The sequence below is a fragment of the Capra hircus genome, chromosome 6 (genome assembly GCF_001704415.2).
Source record: "Capra hircus breed San Clemente chromosome 6, ASM170441v1, whole genome shotgun sequence".
NCBI classification, from domain to species: Eukaryota; Metazoa; Chordata; class Mammalia; order Artiodactyla; family Bovidae; genus Capra; species Capra hircus.
The window spans coordinates 58,766,056-58,788,704 of record NC_030813.1 but is presented as its reverse complement, the minus strand read 5'-3'; the positions used below and the strand labels follow the sequence as shown (position 1 = coordinate 58,788,704).

General features: G+C 40.3%; 1 protein-coding gene across 2 annotated transcripts in view; it reads left to right on the top strand.

Moving 5' to 3' along the window:
• TMEM156 (transmembrane protein 156) overlaps window positions 1-22,046 on the top strand; it is a 39,652-nt gene extending 17,606 nt beyond the window's left edge. The window contains exons 3-7 of one of the 2 annotated variants that reach the window (XM_005681511.3): window positions 1,013-1,273; window positions 4,451-4,570; window positions 7,175-7,258; window positions 18,697-18,802; window positions 21,468-22,046. In XM_005681511.3, coding sequence (XP_005681568.1) covers window positions 1,013-1,273; window positions 4,451-4,570; window positions 7,175-7,258; window positions 18,697-18,802; window positions 21,468-21,480 — 584 coding nt within the window. In that variant the 3' untranslated portion in view covers window positions 21,481-22,046. The remainder of the gene's footprint in view (window positions 1-1,012; window positions 1,274-4,450; window positions 4,571-7,174; window positions 7,259-18,696; window positions 18,803-21,467) is intronic. The other variant, XM_005681512.3, reaches the window with a different exon arrangement.

Here is a 22,649-nt window from a genome sequence, read left to right as displayed (position 1 = left end):
GTAGGTAAATCCTTCCATAGAGATTCAAAGGGAAAAGTATTAGACTCCATTTATTTATGGTGGAGTGGCAAAGTTTTAGGTTAACATGTGTGTTACAGGTTGAATTGTATTGGAGTTCTAACCTCAGTATCTCAGAATATGCCATTATTTGGAAATAGGGTTGTGGCAGATGTAAGTAGTTCAGTTTAACGTGTTATAGTGTTAGTCGCTCAGTTGTGTCTGACTCTGCCACCCTACGGTCTGCAGCCTGCCAGGCTCCTCTGTCCATGGAATTCTCCAGGCAAGAATACTCGAGTGGGTAACCATTCCCTTCTTTAAGGGATCTTCTCAGCCCAAGGATTGAACCTGGGTCTCCTGCATTGCAGGCAGATTCTTTACCGTCTGAACCACCAGGGAAACCCATGGGTAAAGTCATTAGGGTGGGCCCTAATTCAATATGACCGGCATCCTGATTGAAAAAAAAAAACCGAGGGGGTGGGGATTTGAGAGAGATCAGGGTGATGTTCTACAAGACAAGGAACACTGAAGACTGCCATGAAACCAGCAGAAGCTAGAAGGGAAGTGTGGACAGATTTTTCCTCACAGCCTTCAGAAGGAAGCAACCTTGTCAACACTTTAATCTTGAAAGTGTAGCTTCCAGAACTGTGAGACAATACATTTCTATTGTGTAAGTCACCAGTTTATGGTACTTTGTTATGACAGCCCTAGTATAATGTGGGATGGGAAATAATGCTGTGACCATTTTGGTAAATATAACCTGTCCCACAAGTCATCAGGGAAAATTTTTTTTTTTCCTTTGAGAGGCTCCAAGTGTATTTCAATTTCACGTAGTTTTCATACTCTTAAAAAAATGTAAGCACTATAATTGTTACTTTTAGGCTGATAACTTCTTGTTTCTACTCTTTTCTTATTGTATAGGAAGGAAGAGATTTAGCTTTGAGGTGCGTGTGTTTTCTTACTATGTACTACTGTTTTTGTGCGTGTGAATAACATTTTGTTAATCTCTTTCTAGTTCTTTTCATGACAGGATCAATGGAAGTGACGTCAAATAATTTTCACTCACCTTGTCAACATTTTAACTTCACTGTAACTCCTACAGTTGACCACCTGGAGGAATATAATCTTACCTATAATCTAAAAACCCACACTGGAAGGTCAGCAATCAAGGAGGAAGATCCAGCTGAGGCGACATCTATAAACCATACTTGTAGAATTATGGAACACCCACATAATTGTATAAACATTTCTTTCCATTTAGAAGTGGATGCAAAAAGTAAGTTTTTAAGGAAATTAGCGGGAAAAGGAGAGTAGAATACAGACACAAACTTAAGTAAGGGCTATCATGCAAGCTTCACTTTAAGTTGAATAGTTGAAGAATTTTATTGATGAAATAACAAGGCTAGAAAGAATGTTAGCTCTTTTACCTGTTTATTTTTCTTTTAAAATGTGTTTTTGTGGAGCACAGCTGTACTCAGAGGCAAAGGAGGCATCTATGGGTTGTTATTTGAGGAACTTTACAAAGACCCTCTGCCCTAGGATAACTCTGGGAGTGCCTATTAGCTGTGTTTGAAGTAATACTATCACACTTGCATATTAAAGGGTGAGATTTCTTTTTAAATGTAAGTATACATGTGCATTGTGATATGCTATTAAATTTTGAATTGATTTAACATGTCCTTGCTTAGAGCTGAGAAACAGACATGAGAAAAAGGGATTTTTGATGTACTCCTGAGAAGACAGGTGGGGTATAGATTAAGCATTTTGAGTCACTGGAGGACTCTGAGGGAAAAGTAGGAGTCTGGAAGATAAAACTCACGTATATATTAATTCTATTTAAGGTTGATTACCTTCCTAGTCACCCTATTTTGAATTAACACAATTGATTCTCTTTTAAATTAATTTTTATTGGGATATAGTTGCTTTACAATGTTGTGTATCTACTATACAGCAAAATGAATCAGCCATACATATGCATATATTCCCTCCCATTTGGACTTCCTTTTCATTCAGGACACCACAGTTCATTAAGTTCCCTGTGCCGTACAGTATGTTCTTATTAGTGATTTTATATTGTATTTATATAATTTTATATATATTTTCTATAGTATATACTATTATGTATAGTATCACAATTGATCCTTACTACTAAGCAAGGTACCCTCTCTTGATCCACAAACTCTACTCTTGAGGAGCATTTCATGATATTACCATTTAATGAGTGCTTGCTGTATGCCAAGCTGCATGCCAGGTACTGAGGATACAGAGAAATGTAAATGGTCAAGTAAGTGTCATCAGTGTAACAGGTGCTATGTTAGAATAATTTACTCTGTTTTCTGATGTTCCAAATATATGGAAGTGTTTCAAATTGCCTTAGAATGCTTTTCTAAAGCTTTAATCATTTTAGAGGCCATTTAAAATATTATATTTATCTTAAAGCAAACACAAACATATGATATATATGCATTTTTAAAGTGAAATGTAAGACTTCAAATAAATTTCTCCTGTGAGTTAGTTTGCCTGAGGCCCTACAGCCTCTGCATTTAGAGAGTATTTCAAGGTGTGTGTATGTGTAGGGAGGGTGGGAGACAATCTGAGAAAATCTGAACAGATAGTGGGAGAATCAGGGTAGAGGTTCTGAAAAGGCCATATAAAGAAGGTGACTATGATGAAATCTGAAATACAGAGAGGTTTGAATGACAAATATTTAAAACATATTTATTTCAGTGTCTATGTATGTATCTAGTTGCTTTTTATATTTTCTAAAACATTAAGAAGAAATAACCATTGGCATATTGAGAATTTTTGTGTTAATGGAAAAATTCATAAATTCCAAAATGAAGTCGTAATTGACAGCTTTTTTGGGTACATAAATCAGGAAGTTATCAGTGATATACAACTATGTAGTGTTGTATTTGGGAAAAACTATACCTGTCTTGCCATGTGTAGAAGAGTGAAAATTTATTTATGTTTTATTCTGCTGTACAAAGACTAACTTGATCTCCTTTCAAAGTCCTATCTACCCGTGGGCAGGGGAAGCTAAGCTTAGTTTAGTCTGGTAAATTTACTCTGAAACAATAATTTAACCTGTCCCTAGATTTTTTTTTTCAGATTCCTATCCATTTCCCCTTGGTCCTCTCCAAGATGGTTCCAGGGATGGGGATAGGGGGCCACATGGAGTGTAGGGAGACACACTCATCTGTTCTCACTGGTGCTTTGGTGGGAACACTGGCTAGCTTGGTCCCAACTGTGTATATTTTGCTATTGCAGTATGATGTTGGTGAACGCACAGTTCTTTTTTCGTATCTGATCATTGCCCAATGCTCCCTTGGTATTGGGCCCACCTTGGCCTGCTGATACTGTACATCTTCTGTGCCAGTTAACTGCATGCTTTTATTTTGCTGAGTGAGGTATGGAAGTCTGGCCACTAAACAGCATGGAATGATACTGGGGAGGCTGAGTGCTGCCATCCCAGTCAACCACTAACTTCTCCATTCAGCCTCTTCTTTAAATAAGTGTTGACTGAATATTTAATGGACAAATGCACATGGAATGGAGGGGCCTGTGAAAGAGATACCCAGATCATGAGCCCCAGAAGGACAGTCACCCAAGGGTAAAAACAAGTTATATATCCTGCTAAGGTGAACAAGTACAACCTGTGATTTACATGCAAGGAAGAGAGTACCTAGGTTGGTTTAGAATGTCAGTAGACAATGGTGTTTTGGACATAAGAAAGTCACTCTCCTTTAAGTTACCGATTCCTGGGTCTACGGGCCAGTGTGTCTTTATGGGACGAAAGGAAATCTTGCTAAGCTATCACTGATGATGATTTTCCTTCCTTGTTGCCTCACTGTCATTTGAATGAACAAATTTTTTTTTCTACCTGTATCCTTATTCAATATGGGCGAGGGTAACTACGTTTGTAACTAATGCTTGCATTTGATCTGATCATTGCCAAGTGAGCCCCTGTGGAAAGAAGGTCTGATTAATCATCTACTCAGGCCTCTCACATGCCTCAATCCAGCCTCTTTCTTTGTCTTTCCCTTTCTTCCCCATCCTCATCTTACTCATTGCATCTTTGGTTTGAGGGCACATTTTTTTGGTTGCTTGGCCCAGGGTCAAATTGTTCATCACAAGTGGCTCTGATGCTGGTATTCTGCTTGTTGTGATTCCAACCTAGTGAAAGCAAAACTTGCATCGACATAACCTGGAAGTGAAATTAATTCTAGAATCTTGAAATTATCAATAAGCGGATCCCTGGAAACCACTTGGTCATGTTTCTTCATTTAGTATGTTAGGAAAGAACTCAGCAAAGCAAGTGACCCTGTGACAGCGATGGCTATATATTCGACTTCTCAGTTATGGGCAGGATATACAGTAGAATCCAGCTGTATGGTGCCTCTTATCTGCTGCATCCCACTTTACTGTATTTTTGCTACATTTTTCTTTGCAGATTCTATCTGTTCCATGAAGATCACTTGGTATGTTCTAGTTCTATTAGTTTTTATAGTTTTGCTCATCTTCATTATCCACAAAATAATTGAAGGCCACAGAAGAGCGCAGAAGTGGCAGAGTAAGTACTGAAAAATTCACTATTTGGGATAATTTATCTAGTGTCCAGAAGTCCCTAATCTTATCTGTAGATTCCATTTCTTTTTTTGGTTCAATTTACCACTTACTGGGCATCTGTGTATTTAAGTGGTGATTCTAGGTAACTCAAGGGACATAAGCAGAGGTAAGACAGCGCCAGCACTCATGGAGTTTCCTGTGTCTTTCTCCAGCCCAGACAGGTGATTAGGAGGGGGAAGAAAGGCTGGGTTAATTGGAAGGAGTTGGTGGACTGGAGATTGAGCAGAGCTTGGTGGAAGTGAGGCAGAAGAGGGTAGAAGAATAGGGAATGGTGATAAAGGATTTCAGAATTGGAGGTCTTAAGCTCTAGGCTCTAGGTGATGAGTATGAGCAAGAGTCAATCTATAATAAGTGTTGGGGAGAAAATAGATTTTTGACTGTGAAGCACTAAGATGTGTAATTGGAAATAAGGATAATAGGGATGATATTTAAAAGGAATTAACAACTGATTAGGTATGACAAGGGCATCTACCTATCAGAACAGACATTGACTGTCAACTACTGTTGCGGTCCTATGGTGTGTACCCATGTATATACTGGCCCTACTGCTGTTTGAGTATGTATACATGGCCCTTCTGGCATGTACCCATGAACATGCTGGCTGAATATTAAACCTGATGAGTAGTTGGTTTCTTAAGGATAGTGTAAAGTGTATCATTACAAGATTAGGCTTTGGAGACGGGTACTTAGTTTAGAATCCTAGGGCTACTACTTACTATTTATGTGACTTTGTGAAACTTACTTACCATGGTTGAGTGTTCCTTTCCGCCTCTGTAAAATGAGATTAATCCCCATTCTTACACAGGGTTGAGGTAAGGATTGAACTAAAGAGATTATATAAGAAGTAGTTCTCAATAAAGGATAGTAGTATTGTGCTGGTGTAGTATTTCCCAAGACTCTTGTGTTCTTTACCAGGCAAGGCATGTTAGTAGGCAGAACAAATGGTTGCCTCTAGGTTTGAGTGAAAGTGTCATTAATTATTTTGGCTAAGTGTTTGTTGGAGATATTTCTAAAGACAGTTTCATATCGTCTTATCATTGGTACATTAGTATATGAGTTCCTAAACACATTGGTCAGTAATATCATCAATATTCTTCATTTGTAGGATAAACATTTGCAGAGCATTCCCATGAGTTTCTTTTTTTCTTTTCTTTTTTTTACTAGATTCTCAAAGTATACAGACAGGACAAGTTCTATTTCTTTTATTTTATAGATGAGCCTCTGAGGCTCAGAGAGGTTAAGTGTGTTGTCCAAAGTAATACAGTAATAAAATGACAGAATTAGAATTAAGACCCAGGGTCTTTCTAGTTTTTATTATTTTAAATAAAATATTTTTTACTATTTTAAATAAATGTGTGTCATTTGCAATAGTGCATAGTTTTGAGTTTCTTGATCTATTTTTCTATGAATGGTTCAGTTCAGTCGCTCAGTTGTGTCTGATTCTTTGTGACCCCATGAACTGCAGCACGCCAGGCCTCCCTGTCCATCACCAACTCCTGGAGTTCACCCAAACTCACCTCCATTGAATCAGTGATGCCACTGTTGTCCCCTTCTCCTCTTGCCCTCAATCTTCCCCAGCATCAGGGTTTTTTCAAATGAGTCAGCTCTACACATGAGGTGGCCAAAGTATTGGAGTTTCAGCTTCAACATCAGTCCTTCCAATGAACACCCAGGAGTGATCTCATTTAGGATGGACCAGCTGGATCTCCTTGTAGTCCAAGGGACTCTCAAGAGTCTTCTTCAACACCACAGTTCAAAAGCATCAATTCTTCAGCACTCAGCTTTCTTTACATGATCACTGGAAAAACCATAGTCTTGACTAGATGGACCTTTGTTGACAAAGTAATGTCTCTGCTTTTCAATATGCTGTCTAGGTTGGTCATAACTTTCCTTCCAAGGAGTAAGCATCTTTTAATTTCATGGCTGTAATCACCATCTGCAGTGATTTTGGAGCCCAGAAAAATAAAGTCAGCCACTGTTTCCACTGTTTCCCCATCTATTTGCCATGAAGTGATGGGACCAGATGCCATGATATTAGTTTTCTGAATGTTGAGCTCTAAGCCAACTTACATATTAGAAAAGAGAGAGATAGAAGCCAGATGGAGAAAATGTCTAGAAAGAGATCAATAGTGGGGAGTGACATGTTTTTAGGAACATCTACCTAAATGACGGGATTACTGGCTTTCAAAAGCTTGCCTTGCAAATCCAACATATGAAGTAGTGAAAATTATCATGCCATTTAGGACATTAAATATTAAATACATGTCAAGTATTCTGTATATCATATCTATTACACATAACAAAATAATATTCTGCATACAAGAATAGATGCACAATGGCACTTATGGCAGTGGAGAAGCCGTTGGTTTTAGAAAGTATCTACTTGTTAATGGAAAATAACAATAAGAAAAAGCTCAATGTCTTATTAATCCAGGCTCTGCTATGAATGGCCCATTTTCCTTGGTAATCCTTGGAACCAACATGGGGAATATATATTAAGAATATGCTTGCTTATCATCTAAATATTTAATATCTTTTCTTGGAATAGGTCATAAATACAAACCTACATCTGTCCTCTTACGAGGAAGTGATTCTGAGAAACTACGAACATTGAATGTGCGGGTTGTTTCAGGTGAGTTCTGTGATATCCAAACAGAGCCCTGCCTATGAAATTCCAATGCATCACCATTTCACTATAGACACAAGATAGAGTGATCTGAGATCATTTAAATTAGTCTTGTAGCTGGAAGAAAGGAGCCATGAGCAAATGAAATCCAGTATAATGTGTCTTATTATCAGGGGACAGTTATGATAAAAACTACTTCCTTAAATAATGGAAAGTTGGCTTAATTGGCAAGAAGAAATTCATGTGAGTAGGCAGAGGAGAGAAAGCAATAAGGAATAAGCCTCAGGTTTATTTTTAAATGAGACAAGATACCATTATTCCTTGGAATTGCAAGAAGTAATTGCAGAGTGGGCATAGTTTTGCTGGAGTCTTCACTTAGCAGAGGGTGTCATTGTACAAAGAGAACGTCTAATAGCCCCAATTAAAAAGTCCCCTGTCCTCTCCCGAGAGCTAGAAATGGAATAAGGGAATCCTAATTAGAGCAGCTGAGGGGGCTGTGAGCACAGATGCTGTGGTTCGATCTCATTCTTCTAATTGTGAAGCCTCTTTCTGAATTCAAATTGTCAAACCATATTAAAGAGAGAGAGAGAGAGAGAATACAACATGGGCAAAACTTCTTCATCAGGGAGAAATATTGTCCTCGACTCAGAAAACCAGAGAATTATGACTGGTGTTCCCATAGCTCCTGATGCACAGCCAGGGAGCAGGTGCCTTCACATTTTATGAGAAGTTCGATAAGGAAGCTTCATGTCTGCTGTGTAAACAATTTTCCAGAACAAAAGGAAACCAAACCCTGAGCCCTCACCACAGCTACATTTGTAACCACATGGAGAGTTGCACAGCATTTCACTGGAAAATATGCTCTGGGAACTTTCTTAGTTTTTTTAAACTGGGAGGTACTCAGAGCCCTAATTTGAGAAAAAAAATTGGGTTGGGTGCCCTTAAAGAGCTCAATTAAAAAGAAACTTAGACTTTCTACGCTCATCATTAACAGTAAAATGGTTAACCTATGGCGAATAAGAAGCATTAGCTAAGTCATCATTTGACATCAGCAAAGTACATGAACTTGGGCAAACTCCGGGTGATGGTGAGGGACAGGAAGGCCTGGCATGCGGCAGTCCATGGGGTCGCAAAGAGTCAGACACAACTGGGTGACTTGGACAGCAACAACAAAAAGGAGGGGAAGGTTGATGAAAACTGCATGCGGTCAGTGCCAATTTTGTTTGATGAATGAAATAGACAACATAGGGGGTTTCAAATGGCAAAAGTAATGTTTCTTTGTGGCATAGACTCTGCTCGCCCTTCTTACCCAGTGCCTGTGCCTGCCGTTCACGGGCCAGGCATGTTTTAACCCAGTGCTCCTGGGCTTTGGATCGACCTAGGAATTCTGGTACTTTTTCATTTTAAGTCATAATTCTGAGCCCTGTAGCCTTGTCTGAAAAAAAGTCAGTAGTTCCCCTGTCAACCTGTAAATTCAGGGGAAACACAAATTTAAAGTACTAGCTAACCACAAGACTCACCTCGCAGGTTCTATTTATGAGCCTGTGATTTTCATGCACCAGAGGAATCTGCCTCGGCCATCCTTTCCCTTTAATGGTTCTCATTAAAAATCCTCTGACTTTATTACCAGGCATATAATATTAATGTTTAGAGTGGGCCAAGGGGTGATGGCCTTTAAAAAAAACAAAAAACAAAAAACCAAGAGGTCTTTGGAAGCTTAGGATCTTAAAGGGAGGAAGAAGCAGATGCTTTCTTGTTATAAATATTCCTTTAACCTAAATGCAGTTTTCCCCCTCCCATGATAAGTTGCTCTTTCTGAGAGAGAAATGGGAAGGAAATAATGTCTCCCCTGAGTGCTGTTTCTAAGGCCTCTCTTTGTAATGATGGATGATCGGCAACAGTGAGAATCTAAGGGAAAAAATGTGCCAGCATGATTCTCTGGAGAAGCAGTAACATGAGTGAAAACGAAAAAAAAAAAAAAAAAGTAGTTCAAAGAGAACAGTGACTATAGTCAGATTCAGCAGAGCAGCTTGCTGTCAGCCCTGCCTGTACGTTCCAGAAGGTCTCTTTAGTTGCTCATGTATTACAAAATAAGTATTGTGACACACATACACACAGAGATATAGATAGCTCACACCCTCAAGAAGAGAGAAATAACACCCTTGCACTGCACGGGGCCCGGCACGTGCCGGGGGCACAGTGAACACAGGTGAAATAAATAAGCCTCATCGCTACAGAAAGAGAAGTCATACAGAATCAATTCTCAAGCTTCTGTGTGTCTCTAATATTTTCTCTCTTGCTTGGGGGAAGTGTGGTGCCTTCTGTTGTCTGCCTTGACATTCATCTATTTTACATTTTATTCACTTGACTATATTCTTTTCACACAGGTGATGACTCTGTCTTATTCATCTTTGGATTCTTGTCCCTAGCATAGTATCTGGCATGTAGTTCATGCACAATAAAAGCTTATTAAATTGCACAAACCCTAAGGGGAAATGAGTGTAGAGTAAAAGGAGCAGTTGAATGAAAAATGAACCTTGGGGGTGGGGAAAGGTGAAAACAAATGGAGAGACAGAATGATCAAGGGTACATAATTTCATTTCATTAAAGAACATAAAATGTACTTTGTAGAACTGCTAAGGATATCAAAGGATAATAAAAAACATTTTGAAGAAATTTTGAGAACCATGCAAAAGTAACTTGGAGATTCATCCATAAAAACAGTGCTTAATGAGTTGACTCCCTTGGGAGATGAAGGCCAGGGTAGTGTATCTGAATCATTGGGTGCAAACAATAGAAACCAACTTGGCTGATTTGGCAGAAAGGAAATTCATGGGAAAAGCAGTAGAGAAACCATGGAAGCAACAAGAACATTAGGTATTCTAAGCTTGTGCAGGAGTTGAGGGGACAGGCAGCCAAAACATGACTGGTGTTACCCCATAGGAATGGTCTGTTGAGAATGCCTCTGCTGATATCCACACCGGATGCTCCCTCTGGGTTGCCAGAGCTCCCTTTTGACCACCTAGCCACTTTGCATCACTGTCCAGGATTGCAAGCCCCACAGAGGGGTATCTGGTTGACTGAATGAAGGCACAGATTGGTACTCTGGGTACCAGGAAGCAGGGAGAGGGGATGTCTGCCCCTCTAACTTCCTGCATACTTGAGAGTGCCCCTGAGATGGCCACATACTGGACAGCCAACAAATACATATCTATGTGCACGACAGCAGGTTCCTAGGAGTTGAGCCTCCTCCACTGCATGGGTCAGCCAAGGGAGTTCTATCATCTCGTTCTACACTATGTCTATCAAAAACGGTGAGATCTTTAAAGCTTGAAATTCTGTACTTTCAAATATTCAACCAAAATATATTGAACACTTACTCTGAGCCAGAAATGGTGCTAAGCATTGCTGACACAGTGGTCGTACCACAGTGCGGTCTCTGCCTTCACAGAGCTGAGGCCACCATTCAGGAGATTCAACCCCTGGTTCCTTAGGAGAAGGGAAGCTAATTAAACTATACAAACTCAGTAACCCCCTTGATGTGCACAGTACTTTCACACACATCATTTTATATCATTTCATAAGAACCTCACTTTTTTTTCCTGATGAGAAAAATGGAAGCTAAGAGAGTTTAAAGTAACTGACCCACTGCCAGATCCTAGCAGGGTCAGGGTTCAAACTCGGTTCTAACCAGTGGTTGCACTTTCCAGCACATCGCTTAATGACAATGATGAACCGGGAAGTTTACTGCTGGTTCAGATCAAAACTCTTCTCACTCTTTAGATGTAAAAGAGCTGGAAACCGAGATGAAACATTTTCTCTATAATGTAGCAGGAGTTGTGTGAGACAGTGTGAGTCATCCTCAAAGTAACATTTCAGCACTGACAGTTAATGTGGGTGGGTTCTGAAGAACCACAAAGCAAAGAAAATGGAATTTTATCATGAATGAGAATTGCTAAATGCCAAAAGGAGGCGGATGACCTTGTAATATATATTACTCCCAAATAAAACTGATGGCAGTGTAAAATTATAATTTGCAACATGTTTAAGGCCAGTATAAAGATTAAGCAGGTTTCAACTTTATGCAGAAGATAAATTACTGGTACCAGATGTCCAGCAACCAAGCAAGATAACATGAAAATTTAATTTTCACTTGCTTAACTATAATATTTATGACTCTTAAAATACAGGTTTGGGTTCATAAAACAGTAAAGGTTATAGCCATCTGCTTGGTTACAGAATAGATCAAGAAGCAGAGGGTGACTCTACATGTAGGAGGAAATTCATGAGTGAAGAATCCATAGGCTAAACAAGATGATTTACCCTGTTCATTCACTGAGTGAATCTATGTGACAGCCATTTGTGCCAGGTCTGAAAAAACATGGTAAAACATTTTGCAGATAAACATCTTCATCTGTACAAAACTTTCCCTGCCTGACCCACCCTACCCCCAGTCACCACCTCCCTTGCAAACCTTCCCCTTTCCCACCCTGCCTTTGTCTGATTAACTCCAACCCTGCTTTTCTTTAATCTTGGCTTAACTAACCCTTTCTCTGGGAAGTGTCTCAGATTTGGTGGACAAAGTAAACTACACCCTGATAACATAACACATCTTTTTTGTGGCAATTATCACTGTTGTTCTTTTATGTTTCTGTTATTACTTGCTGATGTCTCTCCTGTGAGCCAGTTAGCACCTTGTGATCAGGACACTACCTGATAATACTCATTGCTGCATCCCCAGCTCATAGTACAGTGTGTAGAAGAGTTCATAACAGGTACCCAATAAATATTTGTGAAATAAATACAACCCTGTGTTGTCTATGTTGAAAGAATGGCTGCTGTCATCTTACAAACACCTTTTCCTCCTAAGCTATAACTTTTGATAATGCCTACCCAAAATAACAAAAGGAGAATGGTTAAACACTTAATCAGTTTCATTCCTTGGAGTATTAAGGATACCTGCAGTGTCAATGAATCAGATACCGAGTCAACGACTCAGAATATTAGCACCTATCTGTTCAAGAAGCTTTTCCCCCTCTTTAATTGCTAATTCTAGATCATGCTGCAGTCATTTCCCCAGCCCACCATCCACATTTGATTCTCTCACTGGCCAGATTCGGAACAGCTGAGTAGTTTTAGGATCACTGTTAATAAAAACAGATGGAGCTTTGAACATAGCAGGGAGTTGGCACCTTGAATAATGGAAGTGTGTTTTAAGGCACCATAATTGGTTCTATTAGCCCTAAAAGGCTACTAGCTATCTTGGGCTTGCACAAAAGTGCCCATGTTTTCATGTGATAGAAAGGTCAGAATGATGCATAGCAATATTGAAATTCTATATTCCTATGACAATTAGATCTTCATGACCCAGATAACCACGATGGTATGATCACTCATCTAGAGCCAGACATCCTGGAATGCGAAGTTAAGTGGGCCTTAGGAAGCATCACTATGAACAAAGCTAGTGGAGGTGATGGAATTCCAGTTGAGCTATTTCAAAACCTAAAAGATGATGCTGTGAAAGTGCAGCACTCAATATGCCAGCAAATTTGGAAAACTCAGCAGTGGCCACAGGACTGGAAAAGGTCAGTTTTCATTCCAATCCCAAAGAAAGGCAATGCCAAAGAATGCTCAAACTACCGCACAATTGCACTCATCTTACATGCTAGCAAAGTAATGCTCAAAATTCTCCAAGCCAGGGTTCAACAGTATGTGAATCATAAACTTTCAGATGTTCAAGCTGGATTTAGGAAAGGCAGAGGAACCAGGGATCAAATTGCCAACATCTGCTGGATCATCAAAAAAGGAAGAGTTCCAGAAAAACATGCTACTTCTACTTTATTGACTATGCCAAAGCCTTTGCCTGTGTGGATCACCACAAACTGTGGAAAATTCAAGAGATGGGAATACCAGGCCACCTGACCTGCCTCCTAAGAAATCTGTATGCAGGCCAAGATGCAACAGTTAGAACTGGACATGGAACAACAGACTGGTTCCAAATCGGGAAAGGAGTATGTTAAGGCTGTATATTGACACCCTGCTTATTTAACTTACTTGCAGAGTGAAAGTGAAGGTGAAGTTGCTCAAACTTCTGACTCTTTGCGACCGCATGGACTGTAGCCTACCAGGCTCCTCCCTCCATGGGATTCTCCAGGCAAGAGTACTGGAGTGGGTTGCCATTTTCTTCTCCAGGGGATCTTCCTGACCCAGGGATTGAACCCTGGTCTCCCGCATTCCAGGCAGACGCTTTAACCTCTGAGCCACCAGGGAAGCCCAAATGCTGGGCTGGAAGAAGCACAAGATGGAATCAAGATTGCTGGGAGAAATATCAATAACCTCAGATATGCAGATGATACCACCCTTATGGCAGAAAGCAATGAAGAACTAAAAAGCCTCTTGATGAAAGTGAAAGAGGAGAATGAAAAGGCTGGCTTAAAACTCAACATTCAGAAAACTAAGATCATGGCATCTTGTCCCATCACTTCATGGAAAATAGATAGGGAAACAATGGAAACAGTGAGAGACTTTATCTTTTAGGGGGCTCCAAAATCACTGTAGATGGTGACTGCACCCATGAAATTAAAAGATGGTTGCTCCTTGGAAGAAAAGCTATGACCCACCTAGACAGCATATTAAAAAGCAGAGACATTACTTTGACAACAAAGGTCCATCTAGTCAAAGCTATGGTTGTTCCAGTAGTCATGTATGGATGTGAGAGTAAGACTATAAAGAAAGCTGAGTGCCAAAGAATTGATGCTTTTGAACTGGTGTTGGAGAAGACTCTTGAGAGTCCCTTGGACTGCAAGGAGATCCAACCAGTCCATCCTAAAGGAAATCAGCTCTGAATATTCATTGGAAGGACTGAAGCCGAAGCTGAAACTCCAGTACTTTGGCCACCTGATGCGAAGAACTGACTCATTGGAAAAGACCCTGATGCTGGGAAAGATTGAAGGCAGGAGAAGGGGATGATAGAGGATGAATGGTTGGATGGCATCACCAACACAATGGACATGAGTTTGAGTAAGTTCTGGGAGTTGGTGGCGGACAAGGAAGCCTGGCATGCTGCAGTGTGTGGGGTCACAAAGAGTTGGACGTGACTGAGCAACTGAACTGAACTGATGACAATTAGAAGAAATAATTAAGACGGAAAGATTTTTTTTGAAGCCAGCTTAGAGAACTGAATAAGAATCACCGAACCATCTGAGAACGTCCACATCTGTCTTGCCCGAAGTAATCTGTGAGGATTAACTTGAATTCATCCATTTTTAGAGAAGCTCTAAAAATTTTTACCTTTATTTTCCTTAAGGCAGCCACACTAGCTTTGCCAAAGTCACAAGGAAACGATCTCGATAGTTCTGTTTCAGTACCTGGTCCGCTTTGAAGGAACATGGCAGGTGAGGCCCAAGCCTGGTTGGGCCGCTGCCCTCAAGGCCACACAGGTTCACAGAGGTAACTTACCTGGTCCAGCGCCTTCCTTCAGGCCTCTTGGCTCAGCCTCCTGGAATGGCAGCAGGATCTATGGCTGTGTAACCCAGCTCACACCAACAGTTGATAAAACCAGAAGAGCAGAGTATTAATTCCCAAAGAGAAAACACAGCTGAGAGAAATATGGACCAAAACGCTTCTGACGGCATGCACCTGTATTCTCTCTTCTTAGAACCATGTGAGAAGTCAAATCACAGCCAAGGCTTGTTTGCCAGGTCTTCAAGTGGATTCTTTTGCTAACATAGTTTCAGAGGCCTTATTCCCTGTTTTAGAGGAAGCCTAATTGGCTCGTTTCACACAGCACTTTTAACATTTAACAGGTTTTAGCCTAGGGGTAATTTCTGAAGATAACTTAGCCTTGTTTGTGTTCTGAGTATGGGTTGATTTTAAAGATTAACTCTCACAGGGCACTCTTGTTTTCCTTATCTCCAAATTCCTGGGTGGCACCTCAAGAGGTTTTGTTCAGCTTGAACCCACAGCCTTTTTTTTCCCAAAGAAACACAGGCACAGATAAGTTAAATAACATTCTTTCAGTCATTCAACAGGTATTTATTGAGTACCTGTTATGTATCATGCTCCAAGACGGAGTTCTGGGGAGTAAACTGAGCAAAAAATACCAACTTTGTACCCTGGAGGCAGACAAATAAGGAATTACAACAAAACTAGATACATTCTCCTTTGGGGAAGTAGAGGTCACAGAGGGTCATAGGACACCTAAGTTTGTTTTGTTCTCCTTGTTTTTCCTTTTGGCTTTCCAATTCAGTAACCAAGTAAAATTTAGCTGAACAAGCACTTTTACAGAAAAGAAGATAAAAAATTTGATGTGGCAAATTCCCTTAGTAGCCAAGAGAGCCTGACTAGGATGGGGAAGTTTTAGATGTTTCTTCAGTGTGGAAGATGTACCCTGTGTTTCACATGAAAATCATCAGGAACAAAGCGAAGGAAACACCTCATAAATTTCTGTTACTCAGTGGGAATCAAGAATTACTTCGGAAGGACAAGCTGAGGTTAGAGACTAAATATTACAGACATGAAGCATTTTGAAAAGTGATAAAAATTTTTAAAAAGAAGAAGAAACATCATCAGAGGTCACCCTGGCCATTGTCATGGGTGGAGTGATAGGGGCTTTATTTGAGAACATAAAGCATGTGGTTTTATTTTTAATCAAAATTTCTATTGTTGGAAATCCATTTTGTTCACTAGATTCAGTCAGGTCAAAACTCAGACCAGGGTTCTTTCTAAATTTTTAGGCTCCGCTGAGGCTCTTATAAAAAGTCAAAGAAATGTTTGGTTCAGAGATTTGACAAATTCATGAAAAGACCTTTTATGAAGTTTTAAAATATTTCAGACTGCTTCTGCTGCATTAAGTAGTGTTGCTAAATGAATATGATTTGAAAGAAGCTATTTTTCAGTGTAAAACTAGAAAAAATATCACCTGTTTTAGCTATTCTGAAGAAGGTATTAAAATGACAGATATTCTACCTTTTTGCCTTTTAATCAATTTTTCTGAAGTTTTCCTATTAGCATATAAGTTACATGACTTTGGATACTAGGAGAAAAAGAAGATAATGTTCCACTGGAGAGTTACTTTGAACTAGTTGTCATTTTGACAAATAATGACTTTCTGAATTATAGTTATACCACACTATAAAACATCAGGAAACCGAATAAATAAGCAAATGATGAGCAGTTTGACTTTCAAACCAAAAGGACTCTGTTAATTTTCTTTGATAATTATTTGGTTCCAGGAATAGGCTCTTTTGAGATTTTAACCTTTAAAAAGTATTCTCTCTAAATCTCAAATTTTGGAAGGTTACAAGATGTTTTACCAGCAGGGAAGGAGTGGGGAGGAATAGATTAGGCATTCGGGATGAACATATACATGCTCAGTCGCTCAGTCGTGTCTGACTCTTTGCGACCCCATGAATTGCAGCATGCCAGGCCTCCCTGTCCATCACCAAATCCCGGAATCCACCCAAACCCATGTCCATCGAGTTGGTTATGCCATCCAGCCATCTCATCCTCTGTCGTCCCCTTCTCCTCTTGCCCTCAATCTTTCCCAGCATCAGGGTCTTTTCCAATGAGTCAGCTCTTTGCTTCAGGTGGCCAAAGTATTGGAGTTTCAGCTTCAACATCACTGCTATATTTAAAATAGACAACCAACAAGGACCTACTGTATAGCACAGGGAACTCTGCTTAATAGTCTGCAATAACCTAAATGGAAAAAGAGTTTGAAAAAGAGTAGAAACATCTGTATGTATAACAGAATCATTTTGCCATACACTTTAACATTGTTAATCAATTACACTCCAATATAAAATAAAAATTAAAAAAAGATGCTTTGTCAAAGATGTCTAAACAATTACTCACATGGATGTTCATTCTGAAACTTTAATGTGCATCAGAATCAACCATCAAAGGCCCCCTGGGCCATTAAGAAGATAGATCTGGGGCAGGGTTCTAGAGCCTGCGCTTTAAATTACCACTGCTGGGGATTTTCAGGCCAAGGCTCTGTTGATCACTTTATTTGTTTTCTATTGCTGTGTAACAAATTACCACAAACCTAGTGGCTTAAGACTACGTACCTTCATTATCTTACAGTTTCTGTGGGTCAGAAATTTGGGTACTGTTCTGCTGCATTCCAGGGACTCATAAGCTTGAAGTCAAGATGCGAGCTGGCCTGTGTTGTCATCTGAAGGGTTTCCTTCCAAGTTGGTTCATGTTGTTGGCAGAATTCATTTATTTGAGGATGTAGACTGAAGACCCTGGCTTCTTAACTGGCTCTCACCACCAGACACCACCCCCAGGTCCTAGAGGCCACCTGCAGAGCCCTGCTATAGACCCTTTACATACACAGTTCACAACATGGCAGCTTGCTTCTTCGAGCCCAGTGAGGGATCCTCCCTGATGGCAGGGAAGGCCAAGTCTCTCTTTTAAAGGCTTTCGAATCAGACCCACTCAGGACAGACTCTCTCAAAATCAACTGATTTGGGATGTTAATTAACCTGCAAAAGCTCTTCATCTTTGTGTAACCTAGTCACAGGAATGAGATCCTATTACAGTCCTGCCCATGCTCAAGGGAGGAGAATTAAAGGGGGACATGTACACCAGGAGTGGGAATCTTGGGGGCTGTTGTAGAATTCTTCCTACCACAACCACCCTTGAGAAGGACAGGTTTAAAAAGACAAAAACCACAGACCCCTGGGGATTTTCCGTGTGAGAGAAATAAGGCTGATACATCTAGCCCCGTGAGTGTAGTTGGCCCTTACCAACAAAAGAGCCCGTGAAACATTAGACAATTCAGGACTTTAGTAAATGATGAAAATGGCTTATCACATTAGTAGGAATACAAAAAATTGCTGAATGAATAATGCTTGGACAACTGACTAACCAGAAAAAAAAAATTACTTAATCCAGAGCTCACACTAACACTACAGTAAATTTCAAACAGGTTAATGATTTTAATAGTAACATGAAACCACAAAAAAGAAGAAACAATGGTAGAATTCATTTATAATGAACTGCAAAACTAATCATGACACAAAACTCAGCTAAATCACTAATAAATTTGACCATGTGTAAAAGAAAGTACTGGAGAAGGCAATGGCAACCCACTCCAGTACTCTTGCCTGCCGGAGGAGCCTGGTAAGCTGCAGTCCATGAGGTCACAGAGTTGGACTTTACTAAGTTTTTTCTTTACTTTGCTTCTCCTTCACTATACTTCAGATCTTGTGCCCAGAAAGCGGTGGGAGAGGAGGAATGAAAGGAAAGATACAAAGTTGAGAGAAATGGGCGAAAAGTGTCAGACTTGCAGACAGGAAATTGAGTGAGTGGTAGAAACTGCCAAAATCCTGTTTAGACCCAGGGCATAGTTCTCTCACTACAATAGAATATACTGTGTCTGCTTTTGCATTGCTGTTGAGTAAATAAAGACTAGAACAGCTCTCTTTATTAAATAGCAGAGACCACAGAGAGGCTGCCGATGACTCTGGTCAAGGACGTGCTTCCTCCAATACCAGAACTAGAAGTTACTCCCGCGGTGCATCAGCAAGATCAACATACACGGTGAGTGATGCTTCAGTTTTATCAATGATTTGGCTATTTATTATAAACTCGAATAGATCCAAGGAGGTATGCTGCTGCTAAGTCACTTCAGTTGTGTCCGACTCTGTGCGACCCCCTAGACGGCACCCCACCAGGCTCCCCCATCCCTGGGATTCTCAAGGCAAGAACACTGGAGTGGGTTGCCATTTCCTTCTCCAAGGCATGAAAGTGAAAAGTGAAAGTGAAATCGCTCAGTCGTGTCCAACTCTTAGCGACCCCATGGACTGCAGCCTACCAGGCTCCTCTGTCCATGGGATTTTCCAGGCAAGAGTACGGGAGTGGGTTGCCATTGCCTTTTCCAGAGGTATAGTTAACTTCAAATTGCATTCCTGTCTGGATGTAGCAGATAGAGGGCTTCCCAGGCAGTGTGCTGGTGGCGCTGCATTAGCGCCTGCCAATGCAGGAGACATAAGAGATACGGGTTCAATTGCTGGGAAGATCCCCTGGAGGAGGAAATGGCAACCCACTCCAGTATTCTCACCTGAAGAATCCCATGGACAGAGGAGTCTGGCAGGCTACAGTCCCTGGGGTCACTAAGAGCCTGTCATGACTGAAGTGACTTACCAGGCAGGTAGCACGTAGGAGATCGAATGTGATGAACTTTCAAAATCGGTTCATGTGAATTAGAGGGCATGAAATAAAATCACTATTTCCTCCAAGGTCTAGTAAGGACCAGTAAACTAATCTCTTAGTCTGTTGAATAACATGTGCCCTGAGATGTCAGCTCATCTCTTGGCACTGTTTCCTGGGATTGAGTCAGAAGTCCAGCAGGCTAATCATCATTTCACTCAGAACATGAGAAAAGAGAGAATGTAAATTTGTAAAGTAGAACTACTCATTGACCCTCAACTACTGAAATAAAAATTTCTCTAAAGTTTGTATTTTATAACCTAGATGAATGCACATTGATTTCCATGCATTTGAATACAAAACTGTGATCAGAAGTGTCCTAGAAATCTTTTTCTTTCATTCAACAAATATTTATTAAGTAGCGATTTTGTGAAAGGCACTATTAATAACCATTGTAAGAGGTATAAAAATTGGGACAAAATGGGAAACTAGCATTTCTTAGTATTCTTTTATGGTGCTTAGTGTTTATAATACTTGGGTCCTGGCAGGAAATGGATGATATACTCATATTGAATAATTTGGGGAGAGTTTCATAAAGGGCCTTTTAAGTCAGCATGTGGGAAAACCAAAACAGGACAGTGTGGCAGCCTAGGACTAGTAACAGTGGGGCACTGCTACTGTCCCTAAGACCAAAGAGACAAAGAACTCAGAGGGACAGGGACAGAGGGACACACGCAGAAAGAATATGTGCGCAGGGCTGCCTGATAGGAGCAGTGGCTTTTGGTCATGGACACAACAGCCTGTGGTTGCCCTGAGCAGAGAGAATTAATATCTCAATTTGGCTGTTCTCCTTTCTTCTCAATGTCGAGTACTCCCCACTGGCCAAACCCAACCAGAGCCAGAGGACTCTGGAGCTAGCTTGAGACAGTTCATATAGGCTGGTCTCCCAAGCACCAAGCAAGGTGGACAAAAGGGGAAAGCCAATTGGGAGAGTCAACCAAGGAGATCCAGCATAGGTGGCTCAGTGCACCAAACTGGAAACTAAGTGCCAAGGATCCCTCTGTCTTCAGGACTAGAGAGAGTCAGGTCTGCATGCTTGGGTCTTAGGGCAAAATTCCTAGGGAGACGACAGTGCCATCATATAATGTTTTAATGAAATGTTACTGGCTGTTGTGCTTGATATTTCTCATTGAGGTCCTCGTTCTGGGATATTCAGCCTTGCATATGAAGGAAGACTCTCCTCTGTTCACTCACCAAATACTTTTAGAGCACCTGAAATGAAGTGAAGTGAAGTCGCTCAGTCATGTCCGACTCTTTGCGACCCCATGGACTGTAGCCTACCAGGCTCCTCCCTCCATGGGATTCTCCAGGCAAGAGTACTGGAGTGGGTTGCCATTTCCTTCTCCAGGAGATCTTCCCGACCCAGGGATAGAACCCGGGTCTCCAGCATTCCAGGCAGATGCTTTAACCTCTGAGCCACCAGGGAAGCCCTTAGAGCACCTAGTGTGTGCCAAAAATTCTGCTACTCATTGGCAAAATAACAGCAGTCAGTGGAAGAATTAGATTAGGGAATCCCTAATTGTCAAGTAATGTGATAGAGGCTCTCACAGGAACTTGGGGAGCGAAATGAGACCCTTTCACATGTTGCCTAGTATTTAACCGATGTCCAGTGAGTATTTGTTGAGTGAGTGGATAAATTCCAACTTCTGTGTTTCTCTGGTAGTGCATAAACACTTTTTTCATTTTTATTTTATAGAAGTGGAAAATAAGCCCAAAAAATAAAGTGGCAGGGGCTGGAAGAGACCCTAGGTTTCCTGGCTCCTAGGCTGAGAAGTTTATTACCACTAACCCCACTGTCTTCTTGGGGCCCTAAAGGAGGCTCTGTGGCATAACAAAGGATTGGAAAGAGCCTTTAATCAGTGACTTTAGGAAGTTTTCTTGTGTTCTTATAAGACATAGTTTTAATAAATGGTTTTAAATTTTTTTCCACTAATTATTTTCAGGTCAACAGTATTTTTGTATGAATAATATTTGCCTTTGTTTCTTAAATCTTCAGAGTATCCTTATGAACTCCTCTGGGCAATTTGGACTGAACCCTTCTGAAGAGTACTCATAACTCTATTCTGGAAATGAGTTAACTGGTAAATATTTGGTACAGCTGAGGCTGCACAATAGGAACCAGTAGAAATGCTGACTGGTTGATGGGAACTAACTCAATAGCACTCATTTTACCCAGGAGATCAAAGGAATGAGAGTTTTTTTAGAAAGGAATTATGAGTCATGAAAAACAAGCTGATGAAACCCATGGAAAGAGAACACTTTCTTCCTTTGTTTATCTATCATTATACAGCTTACAGTAGCCCGCAAATTTGATTTTGAGATACCAAAAACAAGGTTGAGGAGGAAAATGCTTTCTCTCATCATCCCACATTGCAGATCCTGATTTGATGTGTTTTCTTAAACAGATGGATTGTTCCTATTTTACAAATTGCTTAAGAGGATCTGGGTCGGTTGTTTATACATTTGCTTGCATCTAAAAATCTTGCCTCTTTTCAGCACTGAGATGTTTAAAAAATTCAAAGATACCAGAATAAAATGAATTTAAGTGAAATATATGAAAATTTAAATCTAATAACAACATGTTTCCTTTGTTTCTTTTGGTATTCATCTTTTTATAGCTATCACTGATGTCAACAGTTATTATAAATATTAATTACACTAAAATTACATATAAACAAAAGGACAGTTCTTAACTTTGAAAAATAGGAAAGTATCTTCCAAAGAATTAAAATGGCCTTACTATTCATAGCAATCTACAGATTTAATGTGATCCCTATCAAATTTCTCATGACATTTTTCACAGAACTAGAACAAATAATCCTTAAATTTACATGGAACCATAAAAGACCCATAATTGCCAAAGCAACCCTCAGGGGAAAAAACAAAGCAAAACCAGAAAAAAAGCAGGAGGCATAACCCTCCCAGACTTCAGACAACACTACAAAGCCACAGTGATCAAAACAATGTGGTACCAGTACTGGCACAAAAGCAGACATATGGATCGATGGAGCAGAGTAGAGAGCCCAGAAGTCAATTCACACAGCTACGGCCAATTAATCTCCAATGAAGGAAGCGAGAATACACAATGGGGAAAAGACAGTCTCTTCAGCAAGAGATGCTGGGAAAGCTGGACAGCTGCATGTAAATCAATGAAGTTAGAACACACCCTCATACCATA